General features: G+C 45.1%; 1 protein-coding gene across 1 annotated transcript in view; it reads left to right on the plus strand.

Moving 5' to 3' along the window:
* LOC115479195 (voltage-gated potassium channel subunit beta-1-like) overlaps window positions 1-25,143 on the plus strand; it is a 207,269-nt gene that overhangs the window by 136,938 nt on the left and 45,188 nt on the right. Inside the window, 2 exon segments of the mRNA XM_030217007.1 lie at window positions 524-566; window positions 19,403-19,489. Of these exon segments, the coding sequence (XP_030072867.1) occupies window positions 524-566; window positions 19,403-19,489 (130 nt within the window).

Raw genomic sequence — 25,143 nt, forward strand, 5'->3', positions numbered from 1 at the left:
AGGAGTGCTGTACTGCTTTGCTTTCTTTGGAAACTGATTTGGACCATGTGGGATTAAGTGGGTTATAAACATTCAGAATAGATTAGATTATGCATTCCTGGGAGCAGAGGGGAAATAGGGGAGTTAAAATGTGTGCACAGATTTGATTTTGAAATCATTATGCCAACTTTTTCCCCATGGGTCCTAACTGCAGAAATAGCTATGCAGGTCCAATTTTCAAAGTGTACAGATGTTTTCAAAATTTCCCCATAACAACCCTTTTGAGTGATGGAGTATATACCTTCATGTGTACTACAATGAATAAATAGGTTGCCACACGGGGAATGTTGACAGTGATGCTGATACTTGTTAACATTTTCATGGAAATTTTATTGGATCTGTTTGGTCCCTTGAGATCCTCAAACTATCTTTCTGCTCAGTATTCTTGTTACCCTTGCGCTTTTCTCAGTATGGATAATTTGCATCAACCTGGAATGTGTTATTTTCTCTGACTAATCTAAAATGTATTTAATTATCTATCTAGAGCGGAACAGAAAGAGGGCTCTCGAGAAAACACATTATTGAAGGTGGGTACCTTAGTATTTTCAGTACCAGCTATCTTACAATTCTTTACCACACTCAGGCTTATTTTTGAAAGAGAAGGGCGCCCATCTTTCGACACAAATCGGAAGATGGGCGTCCTTCTCTCCGGGTCGCCCAAATCGGCATAATCGAAAGCCGATTTGGGCGTCCCCAACTGCTTCCCGTTGCGGGGACGACCAAAGTTCCCGGGGGTATGTCGGAGGCGTAATGAAGGCGGGACTGGGGCGTGCCTACAGATGGGCGTCCTCGAGCGATAATGGAAAAAAGAAGGGCATCCCTGACGAGCACTTGGGCGACTTTACTTGGTCCATTTTTTCTTACGACCAAGCCTCAAAAAGGTGTGCAAACTGACCAGATGACCACTGTAGGGAATCGGGGATGACCTCCCCTTACTCCCCCAGTGGTGACTAACCCCCTTCCATCCTGAAAAACACAACTTTAAAATCTTTTTTTGCCAGCCTGAAATGTCATACTCAGGTCCATCGCAGCAGTATGCAGGTCCCTGGGAGGGGAGGTATGTGTGTGTCAGCAGAGGCATAGCGAAGGTGTGGACATCCTTCTTTCAAACATTTTGGATGTCCTGAACTGCCCCCCCCCCCTCCCCACAGGAATGGCCAAATTTCAAGGGAGAGGAGTGGCCTAGTGGTTAGAGCACAGTTCAAATCCCACTGCTGCTACTTGTGATCCAAATAAATAAAGGGGGGTGTCGGAGGCATAGCAGGTATGGACATCCTTCTCACAGAAACATCCAGGCATGGACATCCTTCTCACATCCAGGCATAGTGAAGGACGTCCTTCACCCATACTCTAAAAAAAAAAAAAAAAGATATCCCTGACAAGCACTTGGACGTTTTCACCTGGATTTGTATTTTTCTAAGGTTGTAGATGGCAATTTATTTATGGTTGTAGACGGCTATTATACACGCAGCTTGTCTGCATTTATGAAGCAGTCTTTGGCATGCGCAGAGCAGCCATGATAATGCTTGGCTGCTCTGTACTGGCTTCATAGGAAGGAAATCGTGTGCAAATGAGCTAAAAGTGAGCAGCTCATTTGCATGCAATTTCCTTCATGTATGCCCGTCCTTTCTGAATCGCTAAGGGATCGGTAAGGGAAGGGCTTTTTCCGTTCAGTTAGAGCATCAGTTAGTCCACTGCAGTGCCCCCTAGGGTGCCCGGTTGGTGTCCTGGCATGTCAGGGGGACCAGTGCACTACGAATGCCGGGCTGCTCCCATGACCAAATGAGTTGGATTTGGTCATTTTTGAGATGGGCATCCTCGGTTTCCATTATCGCCAAAAACGGGGACAACCATCTCAACATTTATGTCGACCATCTCTAAGGTTGACCTAAATGTTGAGATTTGGGCGTCCCTGACCGTATTATCGAAACAAGATGGGTGCCCATCTTGTTTCGATAATACGGGTCCCCCCCCTCTTCGTGGGGACGTCCTGCTAGGACGCCCTCAGGAAAACTTGGGCGCCCTGTTCGATTATGCCCCTCACTGTGACCAGTAGAGCTCAGTGTGATCTTTGTTTAGAGATAACACTGGATCATGATATGGAACCTAACTCCTACCACCACCTGCTGTATGATACTATCTTATAGTAACTATATGAAAAGTCCCATGGCTTTGTCTTTATAATTCACGCAACAACAAGAAGAGGGTCCAAAGCACAAAACAAATTGCAAAAAAAAAGAAGTACCAGGGCCTTTAACAAGTGGGACAAAAATCTTTTATTCTGTATATCAAACTAATACCATAGACCCAACACAGGCCGTGTTTCAGCGCAAAGCACCTGCCTCAGGAGTCATTCAATATTAATCGTCTGAACTTGTAACACCCACTGAGTCTTAGTCATTCTGAGTGTAAGTAAGCAAAAACTAAGACGCAGCGATCCTGTGTATTGCAACCAGATAGATCATACATGCTATTTTGCGTGGACTTGGTTTAAGTTTTATTTGGAATTCAGTTATCAGTGGGTGTTACAAGTTCAGATGATTAATATTGAATGAAACCTGAGGCAGGCGCTTTGCGCTGAAACACGGCCTGTGTTGGGTCTATGGTATTAGTTTGATATACAGAATAAAAGTATTTTGTCCCGCTTGTGAAGGCCCCTGGTACTTCTTTTTTTGTTATTTGTCTTTATAATATAATTTATTTAGAAAGCATACATCAAAACAAATATTTTGATGGGCTAATACAGTAGTTCAGAAGATGCTTCCTCCAAAGTGAAGGGCTGGGGGCCAGCACATCGCGCGACGAGGAAATATGATGTCTACAGAACTTCAGGTGATTACAAGGCAAGAGTCAAAGTGATCACTACTACTACTACTACTTAACATTTCTAAAGTGCCACTAGGGTTACGCAGCGTTGTACAATTTAACATAGAAGGACAATCCCTGCTCAAAGAGCTACAATCTAAAGGACACGTGAACAGTCAGAGACCTAGGGGCAGACAAATTGGGGCAGTCTGGAATTCCTGAAGGTAAGAGTTAGGTGCCGAACGCAGCATTGAAGAGGTGGGCTTTAAGCAAAGACTTGAAGATGGGCAGGGAGGGGGCTTGGCGTAAGGACTCGGGAAGGTTGTTCCAAGCATAGGATGAGGCGAGGCAGAATGAGCGGAGCCTGGAGTTGGCGGTGGTGGAGAAGGGTAATGAGAGGAGGGATTTGTCCTGTGAACGGAGGTTTCGGGCGGGAACGTAAGGGGAGATGAGGGTAGAGAAGTAGTGAGGGCAGCAGACTGAGTGCATTTGTAGGTAAGAAGGGGAAGCTTGAACTGAATGCGGTATCTGATTGGAAGCCAGTGAAGTGACCTGAGGAGAGGGGTGATATGAGTATATCGGTTCTGGCGGAATATAAGATGTGCAGCAGAGTTCTTAACAGATTGAAGAGGGGATAGGTGGCTAAGTGTGAGGCCGGTGAGGAGTAAGTTGCAGTAGTCAAGGGAGAGGTAATGAGAGCGTGTACGAGAGTTTGGGTGGTGTGTTCAGAGAGGAACGAAGATTCCCCAGGCTTCAGAAATATTAGTCTATTATATAATCTGCTAGTTTTGATTTCTAATCCAGTCCTCTTATATTTGTTTAGCTGCCACTTAAAAAAAAATTTGATCCTAATTTATTTCACATTGACTGATTCAGGCTTTTCTAATAAACAAGGTCCCAGTGTGTAGTTGAATAAAACGGGTGAGTCAGGCATTCTGAGATTTTTCCACACAGCTTTTCAAGGCAGTGAACCAGAAAGTGAGTTAATGAAACAGATCTGAATGAGATTGTCTCAGCTGAACTGCAATTCGAGTAATGAAGCCATGGAAATTCATTCCTTGACAGGTAGTCTGAGCAGCCAGAACAGCTCTGTCTCTATTCTTCCCCTCAAACATCACAGAATCATTTTCTTACACAAAAAAGTAACCTCTCTCACAGTACCTGTTATTGTATAAGAACACAGTTTTCTAGCAACTCAACCACAGCTACACAATACCCTACCTAGGGCCATCAACTTTAAGATGGTGGAAATCCCACACAGAATCCACTGATCTGCATGCAGCGTCGTGGATTTCTACCTCAACTTTTTTATGACTCTTATACCAGTAATATCAGTAGAAAAAAGAGAAAAAAATCAATACAATTCTACCTCAACTTTAAATAAACACAGGAGCCACTTCTAAGTAGTCATAACAGCCCCTGCAAATCCATGTTCTGCTGTATATTGTCATCAGCTTAAAGGGGGCAGCACGGCAGTTGCATCTTTATGTTCTTATAAGAGTGAGATTATTGATTTGTGTCTTGGTGGGATTATTCAGGCGTTTGCAAAGTTCCAGTTCCAGTTCATGCTGACAGACTCAGTGGCGTTCTGTGGTTCACTGCTACCCGGGGCGGATCGCTGCTGCGTGCAACCCCCCACCCCCCCCCCCCCCCCCCCCGGCTGCAGGGCAACACGGCACCCCCCCCCCCGCGTAACGGCAACGCCGGGGCCAACCCCCCGACCAGTCCCCACCTGTCTATCAGCTCCGTCCACCCGGCGCCTTGCGCGACTCTGCGCTGCTGTAAAAGAAGAAAATCGCCTCGTCGGCCCTTCCCTCACCTGTGTCCACCCTCTGATGTAACGTCCTATTTCCTCGAGGGCAGGACAGAGTGAGGGAAGGGCCGACGAGGCGATTTTCTTCTCTACAGCAGCGCGGACGCGAGGTTCCGCACCACACCAGCTGCTGGGTGGATGGAGCTGTTAGGGACTTGCTAGCAGAGCCACCCCCCCCCCACCCATTGACACCCGGGGCGGGACCGCCCCCACCGCCCCGCAACTTGCTACGCCAACTGGACAGGACTCATGTGGTTAATGGCTTCTTTCGTTGCCATACAGTAGTCAGTGGCTAGTGTTATGCAATCACATGCATAGGACCCCTGGGGGCCCTTTTACTAAGCCGCATAAGCATCTACTCGCTCCCAACGCACGCCAAAATGGAGTTACTGCCCGACTACACGTGGCTCTTGCGGTAATTTCATTTTTGTGTTACAAAATAGTCCGATTCACACCTTTCCGTTCTACAACAATACACTCAGTGAATCTCTAATGAACATTTCAAACCACTGCCACGTTTGGTTCAATGAGAGGTTTTCCAACCCATGATTACTTTTTCACTGTGAGCCTAAAATATTTTTCGGTTAAAGTTAACAAGTGGTACCACAGTAGTATGAGGTCTTTCCTCTCATTGTAGGCATAAATGCAGACACGCAGTAGTTGTGAGTGTGCATAGAGATTCACTGAGGTATTGTAATTCATTTTTGGCATGCGTCCGATATGCACAATCTGAAAATATTTTTATTTTTGGGCACGCGTAATGAACGTGTGCCAAGTGTCATTTGACGTGTGTAGGTATTACTGCATGGATTCTTTACCACTAGGTCAATGGCTGGCGGTAAGATATCAGACCCAAAATGGACGCGTGGCAATTTTGATTTTGCCACATGTCCATTTCATTAAAAAAAAAAACCTTGAGGTCTTTTTTACAGGCGTGCTAAACAATGGATTGGCGTGCTCCCAAAACCCATGCCTACGCTACCGCAAGCCATTTTTCAGTGTACCTTTGTAATTTGGCAACTAGATTAGATTTTCTGCACCCCAGGTTGGCTGGAGTTGAGATGACATGAAGGCAGCATTCATAACCTCTGGAGGAAGGCAGTCATAGTCAGCAATAAAGGTAGTATCAAATGGCCAGATTTAAAACTCCATGATGCAAAGTTGTGGAAGGAGCTCCTGGCCTTGGGATCATTACATACGTAAGTGTAGATTGTTCGCTTACTTGGAGGGGGCGAGGCAAAGAGTAAGGAAGATTTATTGGCGTTGGGGGGAGAGGGACCAACTCACATTGGGAGCAAAGTGTAAGAAAGTCATATTAGCAGTGGGGGTGAGGGGGAACCAATTCATATTGGAAGCAAAGTGTAAGGAGGTTAGCTTAGCGGACTTTAAAAAAGGTTTTGGATGGCTTCCTAAAGGAAAAGTCCATAGACCATTATTAAATGGATTTGGAGAAAATCCACTATTTCTGGGATAAGGCAGTATAAAATGCTTTGTACTTTTGGGGGGATCTTGCCAGGTAATTTGTGACCCTGGATTGGCCACTGTTGGAAACAGGATGCTGGCTTGATGGACCTTTGGGCTTTCCCAGTATAGCAATACCTGTCTCTTTTTGTGTATAATGTACAGCGCTGCTTATGCCTTGTAGCGCTATAGAAATGATAAGTAGTAGTAGTACTTATGCTCTTATTGGCAGTGAGGGGAGGAGGTAGACCAATTCAGCATTAGCACCTGAAATATTTTGGTGGGGTGCTGACACCCCCCCCCCCCCACCCATGCCCACCCCAAACTACACCTATGCCAACATAGGGAGGTGTTATCAAAATAGGGGATAAAATTCTCGGGTGGTTGCAAGTAAAGGCTCTCAACACTGGGAGCCAAGCGCTGATTTCAACTGAGCTGGAAGGGAAAAGAAATTACCAGGCTAAACTAATGAGGAGGTGAGGATATGTTGATAATTACGAGATCTGAGATGCTAATAGCTATGCCTCGGTGTGTCAACTATGTACAGTACATTTGGTGGTGTACATCGAGTGAAATTAGTATTCAGCACAGTTCCCTCAGGAGGAAAAACAAGTATATGTTTAGAGGGAAGGGGGATTTCACTTTTACAGCTGCTGGAATTGCTCCAAATGGAAACAGAAAAAAAAAAACAATTCCATTTAAAAAGTAAAGGTATGAGCCACGCAGAAAATAAGGTGCTGTACATGGAAACAAATTTATGAGTCTTGTTGCATCAGAGGATAATAAAAAACTGTAGGTCACAGTAACTATAAACCTAAATAACAGTTTTCAAATGGTTCCCGTTAAGGAGGCAATTCTATAATTGGGCACCTCCAGTCAGGCCCCTGAGGACATCTGTTGAGAGTCTACTCTATAATGGCATCTGGGTGCTTTACAATTAGCCCCCCCCCCCCCCCCCCCCCACATTTACACCAGCCATAGATCTGGCATAGCTACAGTCACGTATACGTGGCAGTAATCTGTAAGTTATGCCTGTAAGTGGGAGACCCACCCATTACTCACCCATGCTCAGTCTATGTGTACACCCCCCCCCCCCCTTTATTAACACGCTATCAGGCTCATTTTCAAAAGAGAAAAACGTCCAAAGAGTGACAAAAGTCTGCATTTGGACGTTTATCTCACAAACGCGTCCAAATCAGTATTTCCGAAACCTCTTTTTAGACGTTTTTTCTCTGAAGTCCATCAGAAGGATGTCTAAATCTCAAGGGGGCGTACCAGGGGTGTGTTCAAGGCGGGACTTGGGCGTTCCTAAGACTTAGTCGTCTTTCAGCCATAATGGAACAAAACAAAAACGTTTTGAGCTAGACCTGTTTTTATTTAAAAAAAAAAGCTGCAGTGGGAATTAAACCCACTTCCCCAGGACCAAAGTCTGCTACTCTAACCACTAGGCTACTCCTCTACTCCACACAAGGGGTGCACCAAATGACCAGATGACCACTGGAGGAAATCGGAGATCACCACCCCTTACCCCCCAGTGGTCACTATCCCCCTCCTACCCCAAAAAATGTGATTAAAAATATTACTTGCCAGCCTCAGATGTTATACTCATGTCCATTAGAACAGTATGCAGGTCCCTGGAATAGTCTAGTAGTGGTGCAGTGCACTGCAGCCAGGTGGACCCAGGCTTCTACCTCCCCCTACTTGTTACAAATTTTGGAGGAAACTGTGAGCCCTCCAAAACCCATCAGAAACCCACTGTATCCACATATTGGTGCTCCCTTCACCTGTAAGAGCTATGGTAGTGGTGTACAGTTGGAGGTGGTGGGTTTTGGGTGGGTTTTAGGGGCTCAGCAGACAAGGTAAGGGAGCAATGGTGAGATGTGTACCTGAGAGCATTTTATAAAGTCCACTGCAGTGCCCCCAAGGATGCCGTATTGCTTTCCTGGGATGTCACTTTTCCACTATTCTACCTGTTGCCAAGCTTTCTATTTTTTTTGTTTTTATAACATCTGAGCTTTGTGTCTATTGTTTATCATTAGATTTCGGCTTTGAATTCAGATTTGTAGATGAAAAGGAGGTCTCATTACATATATCTAAATACCAGAGTGCTATTTTTCCATACTTCATAGCAAGAGTGTACATTCCCTAATTACCTGTCCCAATGCAACTGAAGCTTTTACCTCCTCAGTGCATGTAAATGGTTTCATCCCTGTGTGGATTCTCTGATGCCATGTGAGGCTTTCTTTCCAATCAAAGCTTTTACCACACTCAGGACATGTAAATGGTTTCACTCCTGTGTGTATTCTATGGTGCATTGTGAGGTTTACCTTCTGAGCAAAGCTTTTACCAGACTCTATACATGCAAATGGTTTCTCTCCCGTGTGGACTTTCTGATGCACTTTGAGATTTACATTACAACCAAAGCTTTTACCACACTTAGAACATGTGACTGGTTTCAATTTTTTGTGGATTTTCTTGTGTATTTTGTACGTTTTGCATTTGGATCTATTTGTTTGAAAATGGACCAAAAAAATAAAACATCCAAATCACAAAACATTTTTTCAAACAGCATTTTCAAAAGGAAAAGATAGACCTTTCCTGTTCTGATTTTGGACGTTTTACAAAAAATGTCCGAATTCAACTTAGATGTCATATGCATTTGACTTGCCCAAAGTGACAAAGAGCGGCGGTGGGAATTGAACCCATGTTGCCAGGATCAAGGCCCGCAGCACTAACCATTGAACCACTCTTCCTCATTTTTGGATGTTTTGCATTTGGACGTTTTTTGTTCGAAAATGGACCAAAAGAAAGGACATCCAAATCACAAGACATCCATAGCATTTTCGAACACAAAGATAGACGTCTATCTTTTTCGAAAAAAATGACCTCCTTTCCTGTTCAGAATTTGGACGTTTTTTTAAAACGTCCAAATTCTGATTTAGACGTTCTAACAAAAATGCCCCTCCACATCACTTACAGAGCAGCATGCAGGCATCCTGCTAGCACTTTCACAAGAAAGTGTACACACACACATGTAAGTTTTCTGCAATTTTTTGCACACAAGGGACATGTAGATGTGGGCACCCAGTCATAGAATTGCCCTTCACAAGCATCGACAATTACAAAGTGACGTGGTGGGACATAATCGAAAGGGGTGCCCAAGTTTTACTGAGGACGTCCTCATAGGACATCCCAGTGAAGGGGCATGGAAACCCATATAATCGAAACAAGATGGGCGTTCATCTTTTGTTTCAATAATACAGTCGGAGACGCCCAAATCACGAAATTTAGGTCGACCTTAGAGATGGTCGTCCTTAGAGATGGTCGTCCCCGATTTTTGGCCATAATGGAAACCGAGGACGCCCATCTCAGAAACGACCAAATCCAAGCCATTTGGTCATGGGAGGAGCCAGCATTCGTAGTGCACTGGTCCCCCTGGCATGCCAGGGCACCAACCAGGCACCCTAGGGGGCACTGCAGTGGACTTCAGAAATTGCTCCCAGGTACATAGCTCCATTACCTTGTGGGCTGAGCCCCCCAACCCCCCCCCCCCAAAACCCACTCCCCACAACTGTACACCACTACCATAGCCCTTATGGGTGAAGGGGGCACCTACATTTGGCAACAGTGGGTTTTTGGTGGGTTTTGAAGGGCTCACATTTACCATCACAAGTGTAACAGGTAGGGAGGATGGGCCTGGGTCCATCTTCCTGAAGTGCACTGCACCCACTAAAACTGCTCCAGGGACCTGCATACTGCTGTGATGGAGCTGGGTATGACATTTGAGGCTGGCATAGAGGCTGGAAAAAAAAAAAAAATTTTAGGGTGGGAGGGGGTTGGTGACCACTGGGGGAGTAAGGGGAGGTCATCCCTGATTCCCTACGGTGGTCATCTGGTCAGTTCGGGCACCTTTTTGAGGCTTGGTCAGAAAAAAATGGACCAAGTAAAGTCGCCCAAGTGCTCATCAGAGACGCCCTTCTTTTTTCCATTATCAGTCGAGGATGCCCATGCTGCCCAAATTGGTAAAAATGTCAAGTAATCTATGCTGGTGTAACATTAATACCATGTAATTACCTATAATTACAGTACTTACTGCTTATTGGAAATTACTGCAATCATAAACATGCTTTCCAAAGTGACTGAATTCACTCCGTTCACTGCCCATAAGTGAGTCACTGACATATTGACTTCTCTTGCAGCTGTTTTCATGTGCATTGTCTAGGAAGTCATAATGTATCTCGTCACAGTAATGAGAAACTTGAATTCCAAACGGCTCAAAAAGATGACTGGGACCAAACCAAGGGAGGTGTGAAGAGGTCTTAGGGGCCTTTTTACGAAGACACTACCACTGGGCAGTCCCAGGAGCCCGGCGGTAGTTCTGATATTGGTGCACGTTGTTTCTCACAGTAGAAAATAATTTTCTATTTTCTACCACAGGGGTGTTTCCAGCGGTAATCAGCAGCATGGCCACATTGGCATGCGCTGCTCAATTACTGCCAGGTTAGCGCATGAGCCCTTCCCGCTTCTAAATCGGAGGCGGTAAGGGCTCACGTGGTAAATGGCCAGGCAGTAATTTTGAACTTAGCGCCTGGCCTTTATTGGCATAAATAAAAAATCAACTTTTTTGTAGCCGTGCTAAGGCACGTGGGAAAACCACATGCTACAGCTACTGCCAGCCAACTTTTAGCATGTCTTTGTAAAAGGGTCCCTTAGTCTGAGAGTGAGACATTTTATTTTATTTTAGGTCTCAGGGCCCGATGCACTAATGTCCCTAGAAAGAACTGTTCGCTATTTCCACCACGGTAAAAATTACCGTGGTGGAAATAGTGAGCGATTAACAAAAACAAAAAGAACATGCAAATGAACTGCATGGACTTTTACCATGCAGCTCAAGCCAGCACATACATAGGGCAGCCAATCACTAAACGTGGCTGCTATGCACATGCCCAGAACAGCCCTCCACAGTATTCCACGGCTTTCATACACTGCGTATATAAAAGGCGTGCATAGCTTCTTTTTTTTTTTTTAACTTTCAAAGCTGCCACAGCTGGAGGGGGAGGAGGAAGAGGCAAAAAAAGGATTGATTTCCTCCCACTTTTCAATCTTTGAATTTTACACAATTCCTCGCACCTTAGAGCTCAGTTACCTCTACCGCAAGATAAGACAAGAAAGAATAAGGAAAAGACAAGAAAGAGCAGGGGGAAAAAATCCAGCACAAGCAGAGATAGCCCTCACCTACCTGCTGGGCTCCTCTTCATCAGCACTGTCCAGTACTAATTTCCTTCCAACACAAAACAGTCAGAAATTGCCTCTTCAGCGTAGTGCTGTGCTGCTACGACAGCTTCTGACCTCCTGTAAAAATTTCATAATAAAGGCAGGGACTACAGTCTGTGCAGCACTCGGAAACAGCTGTGAATCGCTTGGAATGCACATTTGAATGGTAATCAGCTCATATTAATATCTTTGCACTATTGCCGTTGTATGTGCCACAAATGGAAAACAGCCCTCAGAACCCCTTTGTGCATCTCCCACATTTAAATACAAAGTAATTTCATTGTTTTTTTCAATTACCTTTTGATACAGTGAGCGAGGGTTGAGGGTGGGCCTTTAAATGACACAGCTGGACAAGGTTGCAAAATTAAGATAAATTAATCCAAAGCTGAGGCCTGTTACTTCAAAGAGTCAGGAAAACAAAGGTGAAAGTCTTTTAGGTTCAACCCCCGCTGCTCCTCAGATAGCACTGCTCAGATGCCTGTATGGTCAGTTCACCCCTGGAATAGATCAATTTATCTTTTCTATTGTTATGCAATGCCATTTCCAAAGGCAGATCATGAACTACCATGTTTCAAAAAAGTTTGCAATTAAGTAGTACCAATGATCCAACAACTAATCCCGCCCACATGATCCCTGTCCTGACATTGTTATACATTAGACCATCTCCCATTCTCCTCATCACCATATCTCCCATTCTCCCCATGCTCACCCCCTATCTTTTCCTTCCCATCCTTCCCTCCCCATTTTCTTTCCCCTCTATGCTCAGATGCTCAATTTACTTTTCCTTTACCCCATTATTATTACATTTACAATAACTCGTATAATCTCTTTTAAGACTTTGTAATTCTATTTACTTTTTTACTATGTAAGCCGCATTGAGCTTGCTATATGTGGGAAAGCGCGGGGTACAAATGTAATAAATAATAATAAATAAATATTTGGAGATGTCAGTGTCCATAAGGGTAGTAAGGTAGATCACATATAGGAGTCTGCACAAAAGAGCTTACTAAGGATTTGTAATGTGAAATAAATCAAACATGAGTTCTCAAACCAAAATTGTTTAGGTTGTTAAACATTTATAAACTACAGAATGAAATAATAAGATTCACCATTAACTTCTAATTAATGCACGGCTCCTGAATTCTTAAGTCAGTCTCCTTGCTCGTAAAAAGTTCTGTTGTGGTTTTTGTGGTGGCTTTTGGCCTCTTGTCATATTAAATCACTTAGCTTTAAGGCTTCAAAAATTTCCTTAAAAGGCTGTCATTTCATTACTGTCATCCTAGAGCTGAATGAATTAGGCAGAGGAGAAGAATCCCAGAGCAGTTAGGCCTTCATTCATTCTCTTCTTCCTCGTGGGTGATACAGTACTGAATGAAGACAGACTGGATACATAAACCAGGGCAATATTTGTACAGCAGTGGCAGGCAATGTGATCCCTGACAGTGTTCAGAGTTGGCATGTGACAAAACAGAAAACCACACTGGGCCAGAGGAGCCAGGAGACATTATACTTTTCGGAAGCTGTAGCAACCAAAGAAAGAACCCCAAAGTCACCTTGGGGACTTTCCCACATCAGATCCAAGGGGGGAGAGGGAAGGAGGAGAATTTTCAAAAGTCGTTAATGTGGGTAAATACAAATGTATGTGTCACGTTTTCCAAAAGCAGGAACTAGGTTTGTGAGCCCTTGGGCCACTGCCGAGGAGCGGCAGTGGCAGGCAAAACCACCCCATACCAGGAACCAGACAGAACTCAGATAGGAACAGCAAGACTTCACCTGCACTAGCCACCCTTCCCCAGGAGTTGAGCCCCTGGCTGCAGGCGGCCGACAGGACTTACAGGACAGGGTAGGAACTGGAAGCAGCAAGCAGCCACTAAAACAGCGAACAAACACTGACAAACACGAGACAGAACTGAAAGCTGCCAAGCAGCCACTGAACAAGAAACACAGACAAACAGAAACTAAACACAAAAGACAGACAAGGAACAAGCCTAGGAAACAAACAATAACCCTAAGCTAAACTATACACAGACTAACCAGAATCAGACAAGAACTAGAATAAAAGCCAAACTAGGCAGAAGTGCAACAAGCACCAACAAACCAGGGCCTTAGGCGATGCAAAGGCAAAGCAGAGAGTTTCCAAATGGCTAATAAGCCCAGCAGCAGCTGAGATATAGCTGCAGCAATCACCAGGCAGCTACGGGTGCTATGCAGGCTCAAACAAGACAAGCAAGTCTGGCAGGCTGGAAGATCTGGACTGGGCTGAAGTCTGGAATGGGAAACAGCACACAGACAATCCAATCTGGCCACCAGGGGGTGAGATGACTGAGAGCCTGAAACCAGGGCACAACGTGACAGTATGTGCTAAAAAGGGTGGTCACCCTGAACCTAGCTGAAAATATCGACAAGGTTCCACAGTGCTAATATTTTTTAGTGGTTAAGGGGTGTGGGCATTTGATAGGGAAGTGTTTTGGGAAGGGTTAGAAATTGGTTCTCATATTTAGCTTTTCAAATGTTTATTAAACTTAATATACTGCTTAACTTATGTAGTACAAAGCAGTTTACTTGAATAAAACATGAATAAAAGGAAAACAATCAAAATATATGGAAAGCCTATCCCAAGCAAAAGACAACACTCACACCCACACACTACCCTATTCAGGCAATAAAAACAATTTACAATTTGCAATTTACAGTTTGCAAAATCCCTATTGTACCATATCACTAAGGGGCCCCTTTACTAAGGTGCACTGGAAAGTGGCCTGTGCTGATGTAGGCACGTGTTTTGGACGCGCAGCCGCAGAGGTCCATTTTTCCGCACGCCTGGAAAAAAAGGCGATTTTTTGTGTGTGTGTGTCTGAAAATGGATATGCATCAAAATTAAAATGAGTGCACATCCATTGTTAGCCTGAGTCCTTACCGCCACCCATTGACTTAGCGGTAAAGTCTCACACGCTAACTGGGCGGTAAGCGTCAGTGCACATACACTGCCGATTACCACTGGGTAAGTGCCGCACTACCGCATGTTGTGGACGTGCATCAAAACTGGATGTACCGCCCAGGGCACGCGGTGGCCAGGCAGTAGTTCCAATTTGACGCATGTTGGATGCGCATAGGCGCCTACTTGCCTTAGTAAAAGGGCCCCTAATATTCCCCATCAGAAAAGACTTGCTTAAAAAGCAAAGGATCCCTTTTACTAAGCTGTGCTAAAAAGTGGCCTGTGCTGTTTTTAGCATGTGGATTTCCCACATGCTGAGGCCACTTGTAGCATGGCAGTAAAGTGGCCGCAATTTCAATTTTCCTCTTAATGGCCACGTGCTAATTTCCCAATTAGCATGTGGCCATTAGCACACGAGCCCTTAGCACCACTAGGCAGTTGGGGCTAAATCCACTCTAATCGGCGGCATGCAACGATTTGCCGATTAGCTCCGAGTGCACCTACTCTCTGCCTCCAAACATGCCCCCACACTAAAAACTATTTTAGCTTTATTTTAGTGTGGGATTGGCAGGCTCTGATTCCAGAGCTACCACAGGAAGCCTGAGCACGTCCCGCGCTAGTGCCTATTGGCATGTGGTAGGAATGCATTAGTGCTTACTGCCAGTGGCGTAGCTAGGTGGGGCCACGGGGGCCTGGGCCCCCCTGCTGATGACCCTCCCAACCCCCTCCCGCTGTCGCCTACCTTTGCTGGCAGGGGACCCCAAACCCGCCAGCCGAGGTCCTCTTCTTCCGGTGCAAGGCTTCGTTCTGTTCTATGAGTCTGACGTCCTGCACATACGTTGTACGTGCAGGACGTCAGACTCACAGAAACAGAACGAAGCCTTGCAGATCAGCCAGCGGCCGCGTTGCCTATTTGCATGTGGTAAGAATGCATTAGTGCTTACCGCCAGTGGCATAACTAGGTGGGGCCATGGGGGCCTGGGCCCCCTGCCGACGACCCTCTCGACCTCCCTCCCGTCGTCGCCGTCACCTACCTTTGCTAGCGGGGGACCCCAACCCCCACCAGCCGAGGTCCTCTTCTTCCGGCGCAAGGCTTTGTTCTGTGCAGACAAAAAAGCAACACTGGGCCTTCAAGACTGGGACAAAAAGATACTTTATTGATGATCCGACACGGGCTTTTTTATCTGTATACTTTCTGTGTATGCTGTATTACCCTCTCTATTTGTGTTTTGTTCTGTGCAGGACATCAGACTCACAGAAACAGAACGAAGCCTTGCAGATCAGCCAGCGGCCACGTTGCTGGCTGATCTGCAAGGCTTCATTCTGTTTCTGTGAGTCTGACGTCCTGCACGTACAATGTGCAGGACGTCAGACTCACAGAAACAGAACGAAGCCTTGTGCTGGAAGAAGAGGACCTCAGCTGGTGGGGGTTGGGGTCCCCCGCCAGCAAAGGTAGGCGACGGCGGCGTCAGGGGAGGGTTGGCAGTGGGAGGGGGGTCAAGAGGGTCGTCGGCAGGGGGTGCAAAGTTGTTGGTGGTGGCGGCGATGACGGCGGTGGCGGGGAGGGTCAGCAATGCCGGCAATGGCGGGGGGGGGGGGGGGTGGGGTCGGCGGTGCCGGGGAGGGCTAAAATGTGCCCCCTCACCTCGGCTCTGGACCCCCCTCCCGCCGAAGTCTGGCTACACCCCTGCTTACCGCTATTTAGTAAAAGCTCCCGAGTTTTTAATAAACCTGTATGCAGGCTATTTCCCAGTTGAGTTTAACCCACACACACAAAAGCAAGTGCAAAGTCCATGGGGAAATTTTGAAAGAGAAATACATGTGGGTTGTTCCTCTGAAAATGTGTTTAAAGCCCACAAGGTGTGCACCCACATGGGCTGTTTTGAAAATTGCCCTCAAAAGGAGGGTATATTGGAGCAGCATCTGCTCTTTTATTCAGTACAGTACTGCTGGATGTTAGTACATGTTTGTTGCTAATGTTACCGTTTTACAAGACAAAAGAAATGAAAATACTATTGAGATTGATTACACAGAAGCACAAAAGGAGTACATTATCCAGAAAGCTTTTATTTCTGTTATTCATGTGTAATAGCTGAACTCATCCTTCAGGATGCAGCTGTCTCTTGATTCTTACAGTTGCAGTCAAGTGAATGATCTACACATTTAGGGATCCTATGCAGGGGGAAATGTGCCACAAGTGAAATATTGATAGAAAGCCTGAATTATTAACTATACTGAATGAGTTCACTTTGACTGGGGTCCAGATGTATTCTTTCTGCTTTCTGTTGCTGGTTGGGGTGGCGAAGGAGGCTCTTGTGATTGCAGAGAGAAGCTTGAGGTTGATCCTTTGGCTGGTACAAAACTTTTTAAAGGACTGTCATCTGCTTTTTTTAGAGTTGAGTTCATCTGATCAGTTTCAGCCAGCAAGACTTTTTATAATTGTACTAAATGCCTGATCTCTGCGACACAACAACACTAAAGTTCGTAATGGTCATCACACAATCTCCCGTTGTACGATTCCTTTATGTGGTCCTACCACAACCACCTTGTATTTGTTTACTCCGGAGTCTGCAAACAGCTCTCCGGCACTATGTAAGCCACATTGAGCCTACAAATAGGTGGGAAAATGTGGGATACAAATATAACAAATAAATAAATAATTTTAAGATCAAGCAGAATTAATAATCCAGCAAATACAGTCGTTGTTTCTAGATTAGCAAGGAAAATGTATTTTAGTCTGTTCTGTAAAAAGGTTTCCTCACTTGAGTTTTCTTGCAGCATTAGCAGGAAACCAAAAAGCAAACATATATTTGATTGCCTTAATTTTTCATTCTGATGGAATATTGATTACCATTCATAAAACTCATTCAACTGTTAATGGCTAGCAGAAAGCTTTGGGATTGATATTCAAAGTGATTTAACCGGGCAGAAATGGCTCTTAGTCAGTTAAATTGTTTGTTACAGGCTAACCGGTCATGAGCGCCTAAGACAAAATTGGCTATTTGGGAGCATTCTGAAGGCAGAGTTGGCAATTGGCTGGTTAAGTGCTGATATTCAGCACACAACCAGCCAAGGTCACCATGCATTGCATAAAACTCAGTCCTTTCTTTTTTTTTTAAAAAAACCTTTTATTTATGCAATTATATTAAAAAAATTTCACAAGTATCCAATTGAGGAAATACCGAGCCAATGTAATACAAGGAAATAAAATTAAACAAAATAATCTTACTAAACAGATTATATGAAGAATAAACAAATTGTATTCAATTAACCCTTCCTTAGATCACTACAATGGGGGAAATGACTACAAATTATTAGGCGAACATTAAGGAAAACGAATCAATGAAAAGGCCTAGCCCAATTCCGCAAAGTAAACTTGCCAATAACCATTGATGATTAACCTGCTCCATGTTACCCAATGCTTTAGTGTCAGCCCTCATGTCCAGAAAATGTCTCCTCCTGCCCTGAGTATTTTTTGGCCTGTATAGAGCTGTTTGGTTTTTCAGATCAGTCAGCTTTGTATAACATTCCTTTTTCTGATCTAGTAGGGCAATTAGCTATCTTGTGTCTTGGTTTTCTCACAGACCATAGACAGGCTTGCTTAGCCCTAATAATGGGCTATAAACTTTAACAAGTGTCTGTTTGTTTGTTTCAAACAGGTTCTGAACATAACACAGGGACTTTTTCAGTGAAGGACCACAATGAGTGATAGGTATTCAAGGGACAGAGGTTACAAAGGGCAAATGATGAATATTTGAGAAAAATACCAAAGAAATGTGAAGGTAACCTTAGAGGTCAGACTTGAAGAATACCAGATAAGTAAGAGAGAAAATATAAGGCATTAAGTGATTGGACAAAATTAAGCTTCTGTATTCAGCCTGAGTACCTTTTGTACTAGGTCAGAATCTGACAGCTTCCGAAGGGAAAATGCAGAGAGAGAGAGATTTTATTTTCCTTATACTGAAATTTGGACTGATCAGTGGCGTACCTAGGGGGGTGTGGGGGCGATCCGCCCTGGGTGCACGCCGCTGGGGGGTGCTGCGGCACACGCTGTGGGCTCCGAGTTTGCTACGCTAACTTCGCAGGTTCGCTGCAGCTCCCTCCCTCTGCCCCGGAACAGGTTACTTCCTGTTCTGGGGCAGAGGGAGCTGCAGCGAACCAGCAAAGTTAGCGTAGCGAACTCGGAGCCCACAGGCGTGTGCCGCGGCACCCCCCCCCCCCAGCGGCATGCACCCGGGGGGGTGTCATTTCGCTAGGGGGGAGGTGTCATTTCATGGGGGGGGGCACGCTGCACCCGGTGGGGGGGCGCATTGGCGATCCGCCCCGGGTGTCATCGAGGCTAGGAACGCCACTGGGACTGATATCAATAAGAATTCAATTTTCTGTAATACTGGGATAAAATTTTTATTGTAACCATTTATTTACTCTAATAAATTTTAGCATTATTATAAAAAGAAAAAACTGAACTCTAAAGTGTTTTTCCTTTGCCAGAAGGACTTGCTTTTTTTTTTTTTAGTCTCTTCTGTTCAGCTTCCTTTTAGAGGCAAGAAGGGAGTGCCCTATAAACAGGCCACATCAGGAAAAAAACAAACTCTTTGACCATAAAAAGGTTGTTGAAAATTCTTAAAGAACAGTCTCATAATTCCATTCAAGTCTTGTTCAAACACAAAGGAAATAAGTCAAGTAGATCTAAGTGAAACTTCTGAAATGGAATCCTCCAATACAGCAGATGCATCTTTTAATTCCTCTTTTCCTGACCCAGGATCTTCCAGTGTGCCCCCCAGTCCTATCTTTATATGGTACCCTATAGCTGGTTCAGTGCTGAATATTGCACTTAACTGGCTATGGTTTAGCCAGGCCCACAAATCCGGAAATTAAATGTTGGAGCCTGATTTAAACGCTATGGGAAGTCAGTGTGTTTTTGTTTCAGAATGTAATGTCACAAAACATTTGCAGCGCAAAACCTGTTCTTCTCCAATGTATGGTCCTATCATGCAAAGTGATATTTCAGAGCTGCTGGCTCTGCTACAGTGCTTCTTTTCATGTCTCTTTTTGATCCTTTTCTCTGCATATAGGATTGAAGGCCTCTCTTCAGAGACTACAGCTGGAGTATGTGGATGTTGTTTTTGCAAATCGACCAGACAACAATACCCCCATGGAAGGTTAGTGAGAGCTTTGGGTGAATCTCTTCATAAAGATGCTTAATAAACCCTAATAATAAATAACCTTCATGTGATTGATTCTAGCTGACCCTTCAGGGATCTGTTTCAATTTGGTTTGCTGAACTCGAGATCTTTCTTTGTGTCTCTCGACGCCTCCATGTCTTGCAAGGCCTGGTGCTTGCACCCTAGTCTTCAATCCATTCATCAGCCCTCTTGTTACATTGATACAATATCTCAAAGTCAATGGTTATTATTATGTAGATGACCTACAACTGACATTTTGCATCAGTCCTAATCCCTCTCATTGCCTGCTTGGACGCTGTTCATGATTGGATGATTTCCAAGATGTTGAAGCTCAACCCTGACAAAGCTGTCGCTATATAGATTATCGGCTTGTCTGTCATCCCAATGGTCCCTCCATCATTTTCAGGTTCACCAATTATATTGGTAGATTCAGTTAAAATATTGAAGGACATGTTTATTCAGCACTAGAGGATGACACAGAAAGTTTATCCCCATCCCAATCCCATCCCTGCAACAGTACAAAATCTCATTCGAACAAAAAGTGCGTGATTGTCTTTCTAGAAAATGATAGAACTACTGCAGTGAAGTTTGAGTTTGCAGGGACGAGGTGGGGATGGGGTCAAAGCTTGTAGGGATGGGGTGAGGATGAGGATAGGGACAGAACAAACTTTGTCCTCGTATCATTCTCTACTCGTCACTGTCTTTTGAGAGACAAGTCATTGGTGTTGTCAGGTCTTGTTTCTACTCCCTAAGGGCCCTGTTTACTAAGCAGCATTGTAGGCACATTAACCATGTACGCGCGTTAACCATGTACAGTGGTGGAAATAAGTATTTGATCCCTTGCTGATTTTGTAAGTTTGCCCACTGACAAAGACATGAGCAGCCCATAATTGAAGGGTAGGTTATTGGTAACAGTGAGAGATAGCACATCACAAATTAAATCCGGAAAATCACATTGTGGAAAGTATATGAATTTATTTGCATTCTGCAGAGGGAAATAAGTATTTAATCCCTCTGGCAAACAAGACCTAATATTTGGTGGCAAAACCCTTGTTGGCAAGCAGAGCGGTCAGACGTCGTCTGTAGTTGATGATGAGGTGTGCACACATGTCAGGAGGAATTTTGGTCCACTCCTCTTTGCAGATCATCTCTAAATCATTAAGAGTTCTGGGCTGTCGCTTGGCAACTCGCAGCTTCAGCTCCCTCCATAAGTTTTCAATGGGATTAAGGTCTGGTGACTGGCTAGGCCACTCCATGACCCTAATGTGCTTCTTCCTGAGCCACTCCTTTGTTGCCTTGGCTGTATGTTTTGGGTCATTGTCGTGCTGGAAGACCCAGCCACGACCCATTTTAAGGCCCTGGCGGAGGGAAGGAGGTTGTCACTCAGAATTGTACGGTACATGGCCCCATCCATTCTCCCATTGATGCGGTGAAGTAGTCCTGTGCCCTTAGCAGAGAAACACCCCCAAAACATAACATTTCCACCTCCATGCTTGACAGTGGGGACGGTGTTCTTTGGGTCATAGGCAGCATTTCTCTTCCTCCAAACACGGCGAGTTGAGTTCATGCCAAAGAGCTCAATTTTTGTCTCATCTGACCACAGCACCTTCTCCCAATCACTCTCGGCATCATCCAGGTGTTCACTGGCAACCTTCAGACGGGCCGTCACATGTGCCTTCCGGAGCAGGGGGACCTTGCGGGCACTGCAGGATTGCAATCCGTTATGTCGTAATGTGTTACCAATGGTTTTCGTGGTGACAGTGGTCCCAGCTGCCTTGAGATCATTGACAAGTTCCCCCCTTGTAGTTGTAGGCTGATTTCTAACCTTCCTCATGATCAAGGATACCCCACGAGGTGAGATTTTGCGTGGAGCCCCAGATCTTTGTCGATTGACAGTCATTTGTACTTCTTCCATTTCTTACTATGGCACCAACAGTTGTCTCCTTCTCGCCCAGCGTCTTACTGATGGTTTTGTAGCCATTCCAGCCTTGTGCAGGTGTATGATCTTGTCCCTGACATCCTTAGACAGCTCCTTGCTCTTGGCCATTTTGTAGAGGTTAGAGTCTGACTGATTCACTGAGTCTGTGGACAGGTGTCTTTCATACAGGTGACCATTGCCGACAGCTGTCTGTCATGCAGGTAACGAGTTGATTTGGAGCATCTACCTGGTCTGTAGGGGCCAGATCTCTTACTGGTTGGTGGGGGATCAAATACTTATTTCCCTCTGCAGAATGCAAATAAATTCATATACTTTCCACAATGTGATTTTCCGGATTTAATTTGTGATGTGCTATCTCTCACTGTTACCATAACCTACCCTTCAATTATGGGCTGCTCATGTCTTTGTCAGTGGGCAAACTTACAAAATCAGCAAGGGATCAAATACTTATTTCCACCACTGTATGTGCCTACAATATCCCTATATGGTTCGCGCGCGCTAAAAACACTAACACACCTTAGTAAACAGGGCCCTAAGACAACTGCAGGCCTTCCATTCCTGCCTTGTGGAAGAGGCCTTAAGGACTTTAGTACATGCTTTTCTCATCAGTTGCCTTGACAATGGCAATATTCTTTATTGTGGACTGCGACAGGCTATCTTAAAGAGGTTACAAAATACTCAAGATACTGATGTTAAGCTGCTGTATGCTGCCATCAGATATGAATTATGGTCCCATAATTACTTGTTACAGTGCACCAGGATCACAACCACAGGTAGGCCTGAGTGGCCATGGCCTCTCCACTTTAGGGTCAGGCCCAACCAGTCAGTGCCAGAGAGAACTAAAGGCAGTATCTCAGCATCCACATTGCCCAGTGCCCACCCATGATATATCTTGTTGCCTCCAAAGCATTGACTTCCATTAATATGTTGAACTCACTTCAAACTGCTACTACTGGCTCACAAAGCTTCTTTTTCGTATCAGGGGGTTAAACTGTGGAATAATTTCCCTTTAGTTATTAGGAGACTATTGTTTTACTATACTTTTAGAAGAGCATTAAAACTTGCTGTTCAGTGAAAATGATATCTATAAGAGTAAATGAGATTAAGAGTTAGAATTACACGTATTAATTTTATTGTATTCTTTGATTGAAGGAATCTAATTGTTATTCGCTTAGAATCTTTTTGAATATAACAGATTATAAGAACATGTATAGTATATAATAAATGACAGCAGATAAAGACCTGTATGCTCCATCCAGTCTGCCCAGCAAGGCAGCCACAATTTTACCTGTGAAAGTCATTTAAGCTTTGCTTTAATTTGGAGGAGTGGCCTAGTGGTCAGGGTGGTGGACTTTGGTCCTGAGGAACTGAGTTCGATTCCCACTTCAGGCACAGGCAGCTCCTTGTGACTCTGGGCAAGTCACTTAACCCTCCATTGCCCCATATAAGTTGCATTGAGCATGCCATGAGTGGGAAAGCGCGGGGTACAAATGTAACAAAAAAATATAGAGATCCTCTGTGTTTATCCTATGTGTCTGTGAAGTCCATCACTGGTTTTGTCCCCACCACCCCCACCAGGAGAGTATTCCAGGCAGTGGCATAGCTACGGGGGCCTCGGCTCCCTCAAACTGGCTCCAGGGCCCCCAGTTTTGCTATCGGGAGTCCCCAACCCCGCCAGCTAAGGCGTCTGTCCCGCACTGGTCTTACATTCCTGTGCCCTGTCCTGTTTTTCAGCGCCATGCACACTCGTTTTAATGAAACTGAGCATGCATGACGCTGAAAGCAGGACAGGGTGCCAACAATGTAAGACCAGCGTGGAACAAACGGTTTAGCTGTTGGGGTTGGGGACTCCCGCCAGCCAAGGTACCTTCCAGCGGCAGTGGCAATGAGCAGCAGCGAGAGAGGGGAAAGCAGCAGCAGCAGCGGGGAGGCAGAAGTGGCGGTGGCGGGGAGGCAGAAGCAGAGGAGGGCAGAGGTGGCAATGGGAGGGCGGCAGCAGGGAGGCAGGCCACAATATGCCCCCCATGGGCTCTGGCCCCCCCTCCCTTTGAGGTCTGGCTACACCCCTGATTCCAGGCCTCCATCATCATCCCCCTCTCTTGTACGTGCATTCCCTGCCCGACCTCTACCCCAGGGAACCCATGTGTTTGCCAAAGCCTCACTCCTGCATGTAAAAGTTCCTTCTATGCATAGAAATGCCTTTGCAAATTATCCGCATGTTAACCAAATAGATTGACATTTGAATTTTACAGTTCATGCTTACTTCAGAGTTGTCTTATAGTAAAGTGAGGTTCCTGACTTCATTTCTGTCAGGCACATCAAAGTTTTAAGAGAACACTGGAAACTGAAAGCTTGGATTCTAAAATTACCACAATAAATAAAAAAAAGAAATACCAGCCAAACTGTATATGATATTATTAGTTCTTGAGTGGTGACTAGGGATATGGAGGTAGAAACAGAGGAAAAAGGATACTTGCCATATCACCAGATCTAAGTAATAAAAACATTTTATTTCTTTAATGCAACCACACCAGAGAAAATAGCTTGAATAAGCTTTTCTTTCTGCTTTTGCAGTACTTGTCCTGCTCACCAGACATTTCAATTTCAAGGCTAGAAAGTGCTCCTGCCCATTTCTTGGGCTCTTACTTAACTAGATCATGATGACAATAAATTATTGGATGCCATGAAAGGGCTCTAGTGTTATTGGTGCAAGGAATGCGGTCTGCACCTCAGAATGTGCCTTACAAGTACCCTGGCATGGAACAGTCCATGGCTTCTTTTTATCAGCAGTCTTAAAATGACAGTATACAAATACTGTCACTTAGAAAGTTGCAGTGGGTACAGAGAACATTTTTGTGTTTGTTTCTTCAAGTACATTTTGCATGGAGAATAGAGTGTGTAGAATGTGGATTTGAAAATGTAAAGTGCATGTGTTTATTTTATTTTTAATTTCTTATTTACCATCTGGCAAGCTATTGAAGTGGTGTACATCAGATACACAACGTATTTTCTACCCCTGGAAGCAGGGCCAGTATTAGGGGAGGGGCAAGCAGGGCAGCTGCCTGGCCCACAGCTCCAGGGGCCCCTGCAGTCCATCATTTCTTCCTATTCTCACCGTCCCATCAAAGGTCTCCTTCCCTTCCCCTCACCTTCCTTGTCTACTAAATGGCATTTTTGTTGTTACCAGCATTGCAGCAATTCTGATATGCCGCCTGCATCTGCCCCTGTGCTGTTTCTGTTCCTCTGCCACATTCCACCCCGTTCTGACACAACTTCCTGTTCCAGCCTGGGAGGAGTGCTGCAGAGAAACAGCACCAGAGCAGATGCAGGCATCGTATCAGAATCCCTGCCACGCTGGTGACCTCCTGTAAACAAAAATGCAATTTAAGTTAGACATGGAAGGAGAGGAGAAGGGAAGGAGATCTTAGATGGGGTGGCAAGAAGGGAAAGAGATGGCAGACCAAAGGGCCCCCCAGGGGTGTTGAGAGATGGGAGGCGGGCATGCCAAACTGGGAGTGGGGTGGATGGAGGAAGAAATGATGGGCCTCGAAAAGAGGGGAGGAAGAGATGGCAGACAGTGGGGTGGAGAGAAGGAAGAGAGAGGGAGAGATGTCGGACCTAGGATGGTGGGGAGGAAGGGATAGATGCTAGATGGGAAGGCAGTTGGGAAGAAAGAGAAAGCTGTTGGACC

Source organism: Microcaecilia unicolor, chromosome 10 (assembly GCF_901765095.1).
Source record: "Microcaecilia unicolor chromosome 10, aMicUni1.1, whole genome shotgun sequence".
Taxonomy (NCBI): Eukaryota; Metazoa; Chordata; class Amphibia; order Gymnophiona; family Siphonopidae; genus Microcaecilia; species Microcaecilia unicolor.